Source organism: Oncorhynchus tshawytscha, linkage group LG11 (genome assembly GCF_018296145.1).
Source record: "Oncorhynchus tshawytscha isolate Ot180627B linkage group LG11, Otsh_v2.0, whole genome shotgun sequence".
NCBI classification, from domain to species: Eukaryota; Metazoa; Chordata; class Actinopteri; order Salmoniformes; family Salmonidae; genus Oncorhynchus; species Oncorhynchus tshawytscha.
In genome coordinates, this window is record NC_056439.1 from 798,158 (window position 1) to 807,814 (window position 9,657).

Sequence of the window (9,657 nt, forward strand, 5' to 3'; positions counted from 1 at the left end):
TTCAGCAAACGTGAGCAGATTTAATCTGCTGTGGCGACACAGATAGGAAGAAGAATTGGCTGGGGGCCGTTTGATCACAAGGAGTGTGCACTTCACTGGGAGGCACGGCAGGCAGGTAACAGCCCTTCACAGGCTCTACTTCTGAGGACGGGGAGTTTTCAGGGAGGGCGGCCTATCAAGCAGGTCTCCTATCATCTCACAATACCATCCTATCCAGGAGGAAACTGCATGTCTAGTCATCTCCATGTCATCTCCTCGCTTATTCCACACCGGGAGGAGACTCCCTCCAGGGCTGGCGTTGCCTTGCCTACACGTACGGGGGAGCAGTTCGAGAGGCGAGGCCCAGGTCCAGCGAGGCAGCTCTGATTGTGTTTACGTTCCATCTAATTTATCACCAAGGAAAACAAACTGATGGTGTGAGTGCCGTTTTTTAAACAGGCCGTAGTTTGTGTGTATCTGAGGCTGTGTGTGAGGAGCTCCCTTGGTGGCGCGAGGTGTCAGAGCCGGTCATGTCTAGACCGTAGCCAGGGTGCTTACAGCTTACACATCCCCAAACAGCACACAGCACCGTCAGGGGGATGACGTCAGCCAGGGCAGCTCAGGAGGGCTTGCCAAAGAAGGACGGGGCCAGGGAAGGAAAGGGTCATAAAATCAATCATTTTCAGCTCTCTGGCAGATTGTAGGGGCTTTGTTTAGGGCGTGTGGGTACGCGTGTGTGTGTATATGTGTGTGTGTGTGCGCGCGTGCGCATGCGTGTGTACACAATTTAGGTCTAAATTCCATAGATTGAGGAAGAGTTTGAGTAAATGTGAGTAAAGAAAAGTAATGTTCCTTAAAACACATCTACAAGTTGGTATGACAATCATGCCACACTCAGAAATTTATAAGAAATCCACAAGTATAGCGCAATAAAACGGCTAGCGCAATAAAACAACGTCTTGTACCGGGTTGGCTTAACCTGCAGTCTGAGGGATGAGAGAGAGGGGGGGAGAGGAGAGGAGGGGGAGAGGGGGGAGATACAGAGAGGGGGGGGAGGGGAAGAGAGGGGGGGGGAAAGAGGGGGAGATACAGAGACAGATACAGAGACACAGAGAGAGAGGGGGGGAGGGAGAGAGAGGGGGAGGGAGAGAGAGGGGGGAGAGGGGGGATACAGAGACAGAGAGGAGATACAGAGACACAGAGAGAGGGGGGAGCGAGAGAGAGGTGGGGGAGAGGGGGGAGGGGGGGGGGAGAGAGGGGGGGGGAGAGAGAGAGGGGGAGAAGAGATACAGAGACACAGAGAGAGGGGGAGGGAGGGAGAGAGAGAGGGGAGAGGGGGGGGAGAGAGGGGGAGAGAGAGGGGGGAGAGAGGGGGGAGGGAGAGAGAGAGGGGGAGAGAGAGAGGGAGAGAGAGATACAGAGAGAGAGAGAGATACAGAGAGAGAGAGAGAAAGAGAGAAGAGAGAGAGATACAGAGACAGAGAGAGAGGGGGGGGAGAGAGAGATACAGAGACAGAGAGAGAGAGAGAGGGGGAGAGAGAGAGGGAGAGAGAGAGATACAGAGAGAGAGATACAGAGAGAGAGAGATACAGAGAGAGAGAGAGAGAGATACAGAGAGAGAGAGAAGAGAGAAGAGAGAGAGAGCTCCTGATTGCCAGGTCTAAAGTGTGTAGTCAGACTAATTAACAAAGTGCTAGGCTGATGGCTGCAGCAGGCAACGTCTGCCAGCCAGGGTGGGTAGACTGAGACGAGGCTCTCCCAGTGGATGGGGGCGTGAGGCAGGCAGGCTCTACCACCAAGTGGAGGTGAGGTCAGATGAGGTAAGCCTACATAAATAAATATTCCTTCTTGAGTCCTTACGCTCCACTGCGTCTTGCATAAGTAAAACCAAGCTACCTATATGTTCAACACTGTTTGCTGACTTTGAATTGGGGACCTTGAGGAGACCTGCTCAGAAATGTAATATTTCCTTATTCAGACATTAGTCTGTATGTAGTGTGTCAGGAAGTCAGTAAGAGAGAGAGAGAGAGTGAGTGAGATTGAGGGAGAAAGTGAGTGAGATTGAGGGAGAGAGTGAGTGAGATTGAGAGAGTGTGAGAGAGAGAGAGAGAGAGAGAGAGCGAGCGAGATTTGTGTTCATATGTGTGCCTCACTCCACCTATACAGTGCAAGCACTGACTGAGGTAGTGATGGCACTATCATCATCCTTCTTGGTTACCTGTATATCTTAGTGGCAGGTGTAGTAGAATGGTTACCTGTATATCTTAGTGGTAGGTGTAGTAGAATGGTTACCTGTATATCTTAGTGGCAGGTGTAGTAGAATGGTTACCTGTATATCTTAGTGGTAGGTGTAGTAGAATGGTTACCTGGTATATCTTAGTGGTAGGTGTAATAGAATGGTTACCTGGTATATCTTAGTGGTAGGTGTAGTAGAATGGTTACCTGTATATCTTAGTGGTAGGTGTAGTAGAATGGTTACCTGGTATATCTTAGTGGTAGGTGTAGTAGAATGGTTACCTGGTATATCTTAGTGGTAGGTGTAGTAGAATGGTTACCTGTATATCTTAGTGGCAGGTGTAGTAGAATGGTTACCTGTATATCTTAGTGGTAGGTGTAGTAGAATGGTTACCTGTATATCTTAGTGGTAGGTGTAGTAGGATGGTTACCTGTATATCTTAGTGGCAGGTGTAGTAGAATGGTTACCTGTATATCTTAGTGGTAGGTGTAGTAGAATGGTTACCTGGTATATCTTAGTGGTAGGTGTAGTAGAATGGTTACCTGTATATCTTAGTGGTAGGTGTAATAGAATGGTTACCTGTATATCTTAGTGGCAGGTCTAGTAGAATGGTTACCTGTATATCTTAGTGACAGGTGTAGTAGAATGGTTACCTGTATATCTTAGTGGTAGGTGTAGTAGAATGGTTACCTGGTATATCTTAGTGGTAGGTGTAGTAGAATGGTTACCTGGTATATCTTAGTGGTAGGTGTAGTAGAATGGTTACCTGTATATCTTAGTGGTAGGTGTAATAGAATGGTTACCTGTATATCTTAGTGGTAGGTAGAGTAGAATGGTTACCTGTATATCTTAGTGGTAGGTGTAGTAGAATGGTTACCTGGTATATCTTAGTGGTAGGTGTAGTAGAATGGTTACCTGTATATCTTAGTGGTAGGTGTAATAGAATGGTTACCTGTATATCTTAGTGGTAGGTGTAGTAGAATGGTTACCTGGTATATCTTAGTGGTAGGTGTAGTAGAATGGTTACCTGTATATCTTAGTGGTAGGTGTAGTAGAATGGTTACCTGGTATATCTTAGTGGTAGGTGTAGTAGAATGGTTACCTGTATATCTTAGTGGCAGGTGTAGTAGGATGGTTACCTGTATATCTTAGTGGTAGGTGTAATAGAATGGTTACCTGTATATCTTAGTGGTATGTGTAGTAGAATGGTTCCCTGGTATATCTTAGTGGTAGGTGTAGTAGAATGGTTACCTGGTATATCTTAGTGGTAGGTGTAGTAGAATGGTTACCTGTATATCTTAGTGGTAGGTGTAGTAGAATGGTTACCTGTATATCTTAGTGGTAGGTGTAGTAGAATGGTTACCTGGTATATCTTAGTGGTAGGTGTAGTAGAATGGTTACCTGTATATCTTAGTGGTAGGTAGAGTAGAATGGTTACCTGGTATATCTTAGTGGTAGGTAGAGTAGAATGGTTACCTGTATATCTTAGTGGTAGGTGTAGTAGAATGGTTACCTGTATATCTTAGTGGTAGGTAGAGTAGAATGGTTACCTGGTATATCTTAGTGGTAGGTGTAGTAGAATGGTTACCTGTATATCTTAGTGGCAGGTGTAGTAGAATGGTTACCTGGTATATCTTAGTGGTAGGTAGAGTAGAATGGTTACCTGTATATCTTAGTGGTAGGTGTAGTAGAATGGTTACCTGGTATATCTTAGTGGTAGGTGTAGTAGAATGGTTACCTGGTATATCTTAGTGGTAGGTAGAGTAGAATGGTTACCTGTATATCTTAGTGGTAGGTGTAATAGAATGGTTACCTGGTATATCTTAGTGGTAGGTGTAATAGAATGGTTACCTGGTATATCTTAGTGGTAGGTGTAGTAGAATGGTTACTTGGTATAACTCAGTGGTAGGTGTAGTAGAATGGTTACCTGGTATACCTCAGTGGTAGGTGTAATAGAATGGTTACCTGGTATGTGTCCGCGGCAGGTATAGTAGAACTCTCGGCAGTAGTCCTGGCAGAGGCGTGGCAGGTGGGGTTCTCTGAGGGGGACCTTGTCCAACTCGGGGGAGTGGAACAGCACTTGGGCATTGGGCGAACAGTGTGCACACTTGATCTCCTCAAGGAGACGGCTGCACTCCGTGTTATTGGTGGAGAAGATCTAGGGGGAGGGACCACACGCAACAAGGAACAATGACTGATTAAAATACGGACTTAGTGAGCATTAATGTTTTACACCTCAACATGGCTTGTAATTTGATTAGCCCCCCCCCTAAGGGCTGTTCTTATGCACAAACCAACGCAGAGCACCTGGACACAGCCCTTAGCCGTGGTATATTGGCCATATAACACAAACCCCTGAGGTGCGTTATTGCTATTATAAACTGGTTACCAACTTAATCAGACAAGTAAAAATACATATTTTGTCATACGCGTGGTATACTGTCTGATATACCATGGCTTTCAGCCAATCAGCATTCAGGGCTCGAACCACCCAGTTTATAATAAACATTATTGTAAGACATTAGCATGGAGATGATAGAACCTAACTTCAATTATCCACCGCTGCAGCTTTATTGATGGTACACGGAAAAATATTCTCCAGAGAAACTAAGCCCACATCAAAATTAGACCTGATTACCTTTTAATGTCACTTTTTAAACCCAGAATACGCAGCACATTCTGAGAAAAACAACTTCACAACTTGTTTACCTAAGTGCACAAACAGTTAAGTTAAATTACATTTCATATGTCAGGGCGGCTGGGGCCAAAATGGATGGAGCCGAATTAGAGGGTTTGAAGCGTTACTTAGGTCGCTAAACAAAAGTAAACAAGAGATTTAGACCCCAGAAATTAGCAGGGATTATTTACGTAGCAAATTAGGTGTAATAAAACACAACATAATCTGTCCTGCATCCAGACATGTGTGCTGCTTAGGCAGCAGGCAGGCTGGTAGAGCTTTGCACTGTGTGAGGTCCGTCTATGTGTAAACACCAATTTAGAGATAGACAGGCACATCATTCCCGCACTGGTATCAACAAATTAGCAGTCTGTCCTAGTCAATTAGGCCTACAGACCTGGGTCCAACATATGGACCTCCCCCCCTCTCTCTCTCTCTCTCAGTTCAACAATAACCTGACTAGGTCTGGAAGAGAAAGCTGTTTCTTAAGGATACGGCCACCCTGCGGTCGTGTTCGAGACCGTTTTCTGACCACAGGTTGAACACAGGCCCTTTGGTTGTTTTATAGCCCCTCAGGACCATGACTAGAGATGGCCAAAGAATGTTTGTTCTACTCCTCTTACCGGGACAGTGTAAAACACGGGTGATTAGAACTTGCCAGAAGCACACACAGAGGTTGATAAACCCGGCTATAAACAAGCAATAAATATACTAATAAACATACTAATAAATATACTCATACTAATACTATACTAATAAAGAGTGCAGAGCAGCTAAAAGCCGTTAGCCTTTAGAAGTATTGACATGTCAGCATTAGGTAGGGTAGGCTTAGCTTGGGCTAAAACCTGGTTGTCCATGTCTGTGTGTTTTAACTTACTCTCGGTCTCTGTAACTGTAGTGGTCAGGTGTGGCTCAGTTGGTAAGAGATTGACGCCAACAACGGCAGGGACGTGGGTTTAATCCCTGCAGTATACAGACACTAAAACGTATCCACTCACTGTATTGTAAGTCATTTTGGATAATAGTGTCTGCTAAGTGGTAACAGTATATGTTACTATACTAATACTAGTACTAACCCCTCCAAATATATGCGAGTACTACCGCCGTGGGCATGCCTAACCGCCCACCCTCCTGCTCTAAATTGCCCATTGATTCGGCGTGCCATGGGCTGGCACACATTCCATGGAGAGGAGCATTTGTGGGCTCTCTGCCATACCCTGTGCCCATATGTTGCTGGGATGGGCTCCAATGTTGCCATCACCACAAACCAGAACAAGAGGACCTTTGTTTGTTGTGTTTAGCAGCAAAATTTCACCACCGACTCGGTACTCAAAAGCAGAGAAAGAGAAATTCTCAGTCAGTAGGCTCGATCCTGGTCTGTACAAGCGCTATTATAGCATTACTGGGGGAACAGAAATGCAAGGGACACAAGTCTCCGAAGGTAAACAAACCGACCAACACACGCGCACAACATCCATCTGTGTGACATACCTTGGCATGTGGGTGGGGGGGGGAAATGTGTCGTAACACATCAATAACACAAGATTGCCAGTTCACATGGACAGCCCAAATGCAAAATGCATTTCCATAAGCTCCTTTATGGTGGTCGTTGTCCTCCTCACAGAGACGTGATCACAAAGCCAGACGTGTAAGTAGCTCACTGTAGAGGAGCAGCTGTTACAGGAGGACTCATTTCTTTGATAGGATCGGCACAATGGCTTTTGTCAGAGAAATTGCCAGAACAAACATATCAATGCACAAAGGTCACACTTGAAAACATTTGCTTGTCATTCAATCTTAGACAATGTGGGCTGCACAAGCCTCATAAGGTCTCACCATCAGGAATCACAGGGGTGAGAGAGAGAGAGAGAGAGAGAGAGAGAGAGGGAGAGAGAAGGGGGAGACCACCACACATAGCCCCTATAGAGAAAAGCGGCTGTGCTGTAGGCAACACTAAGACTGGTGTTAAAAATCTTAAACAAAACACTTGCCCTTTGGGAATAGGTGTAAGTTAGTGAGGGGTGGGTGTGAGAGGTGGGAGTGAAGGACAAATAATACCCTCTCAGCAGCCTTAACACTTGGACAGAGTCGAGGGACTGAATGGGGAGACTGATGTTCTCCAGCTTCACCAATTAGTGAAACTAACAAACACAATGGTGTTGTTGTTATTATTTTGCCATAAGCAAAAAGAGCTCTGTGTGTGGGCAGTGTAGTAGGGAGGAGGAGAAGTCGAAGTTATTTTTGTTCCGTTCAGGGTTTTTCCTCCTATTTGCATGACTTGTGCAAATTAAATGACGCAATATGGTTTTTGTCACAACACAAAGTGAGATACCACCCAGCCGCATATGTCGATTCGTTGAGAGCTGTTTACATGAGAATACGGCGAATTCTACCGTGAACTCCACGTAGCCTATGAAGACTGTGTTAAAGATTTATCCATGCAGTTAAACATGACGATCATTAATAATTTGTCTATAACGGACATCAGCGTAGGCTATGTACAGTAAACGCGCACATGCTGTACAGGAACTGATTGGAAAGAAGAAAAACATAAAAACATGCAACATTGTTGCAAAATACATTCTAAGTGCGGTGACAAACATGCCACACGTGCGCATAACCGCGGTGTGGGATGCAAAGAATAACTTAGTATAATTGAACGATAGCCAACGGTGCTGACTCCCTTGGACTGCGCTCGTGTGGTGTTATTTTGATGCGCCGGGATGAACGTAAAAGGTTCTAACATAACCATGGTAACACTGTAACGCGTTGGACACGCTCGAGACCAACAATCAGGAGGCTAACAATCAGGAGGCTTATATAATTTCCCACTTTTAAACAACATAGTTGGCTGATAAATCATGTTCATTTGTTTTTACAGTTTTGTGGATTTTCTACATATTTAATGTGACTGATAAAGAAACCTCAAAAAACAGCATAGAGTAGCAGGACAACGCCAGAATTTGTAAGTAGGCTACAGTTGAATTTAACCCTCACAGTCCCACCTCCCTCATATATCGTTAATTCTACTACTGTCAACAACAAGTCGAAAAGACACACCACGCAGTACATACATTCCCCGGGGCGTTTGGCTTTAGCCTACAGACAGCTCTCACAATGAAAGAATGCAACGAGCCCAACATACCCTGGCATCACGCCGGTGGACTATCTGATAAGCAGCACGCCTGGTTGGGCAGCATGACACACGAGGGTACAACCTGTGACAAACTTCCCCGTTGCTTGCACCGCTGTCCACTGACAGTTTTCTTTCCCTCTTCTTCAGTCGCTTGGGCATGCTCCCGTCGTAACATCTCCTTCTCCTCGGGCTTATTTCCCCCTTCTCGCCAAATTTCGAATCCCCACATTCCCAAACGTTGACTGCAATAGCCAACACGAGTACAAATTTCAAATGCCTCATATTGAAAAAACGTAGGAACCAAAAGATGTGAGAGAAATCACTGTTGAAAGCAACGGTGCAAACCTACAAAATACTCTATTATCTATATTTATATAGACCTATATGCTGTATCACAGGTAAACGATTAAAATAATTTAGTTTAATAAAGGTATACGCATAACGTAATCAGAATTAAATATTTGCTAAAGAAAAAAATGTTATTTAAAATAAATTAATGGTAGTGCTGGTTATGATGGCATACCCCAGAAATACACATTTTTCTCTCGTAAAGAAAACAAAGCAAAGAATAAGAAAGCTCTGAGAATTGCAGTAAGCTTAATTTGTGTCCTTCCTTCTGATTTAAAATCCGTTTCAGCACAGTGCATTGGGTCAAAAAATAAGCACAAAATTGTCTCTCACTAGATCCTCAGAGCGCTCACATGTTTCCCCTTGCTCTTTCCTCCTTCTTTTTAACCAGCGCGCGAGAAGAGGAGCGAGCACAGTGACGTAAGACAGCACGAGTGCGCGCACTTGGCTGTACGCTACTGTGGAACGGAACGATGAATACCTGGCTGTCAGCACTGGACGGGCTGTCGTCAGTGATAGCCTACAGAAGAATTGAAGAGGTGAGATTGAGAAGTCAAGTGCACTTGAGATACATTCTAGAAGTGATTCTTTCTAGGATTGTAAAGTCTTCTACATATGTCGTTTCATGTATATTCTGCATCCCCTATCTATAGCACTTACTTGATCATATATTTTGAGAATGTGATCTACATAATGGCAAGCATTAGCCAACACTAGGTTACATATCTTAATGTAAAAGTAAACACACCAATCCCCCCACCAATTCTCTGTAACATTAACATACACTATTTGTATTTGTATTTATTATGGATCCCTCTTCCTGGGGTCCAACAAAATTAAGGCAGTTTCTACAATAAAAAAAACTGACAATACATACACAGATTTCACAACACACCGTGTGCCCTCAGGCCCCTACTCCACCACTACCACATATCTACAGTACTAAATCTAATTGTACATGTGTGTATAGTGCGTATGTTATCGTATGTTATCGTGTGTGTGTGTGTGTGTGTGTGTGTGTGTGTGTGTGTGTGTGTATACATATGTCTGTGCCTATGTTTGTGTTGCTTCACAGTTCCCGCTGTTCCATAAGGCATATTTGTATCTGTTGTTTTTTAAGTCTAATTGTACTGCTTGCATTAATTACTTGATGTGAAATAGAGTTTCATGTAGTCATGGCTCTATGTAGTACTGTTCACCTCCCATAGTCTGTTCTGGACTCTGGGACTGTGAAGAGACCTCTTGTGGTATGTCTTGTGGGGTATGCATGGGTGTCCGAGC

The 9,657-nt window shown here is 44.4% G+C and overlaps 1 protein-coding gene across 16 annotated transcripts in view; it reads right to left on the reverse strand.

The window, feature by feature from the left end:
* The window catches only part of LOC112236624 (hedgehog interacting protein), a 49,823-nt gene extending 41,076 nt beyond the window's left edge, over positions 1-8,747 (reverse strand). For all 16 annotated transcript variants that reach the window (XM_042329659.1, XM_042329655.1, XM_042329649.1 and 13 more), the window contains exons 1-2: positions 8,038-8,747; positions 4,181-4,373 (exon numbers count right to left, since the gene is read on the reverse strand). In XM_042329659.1, the coding sequence (XP_042185593.1) occupies positions 4,181-4,373; positions 8,038-8,310 (466 nt within the window). In that variant the 5' untranslated portion in view covers positions 8,311-8,747. The remainder of the gene's footprint in view (positions 1-4,180; positions 4,374-8,037) is intronic.
* Positions 8,748-9,657: the final 910 nt, after the last annotated feature.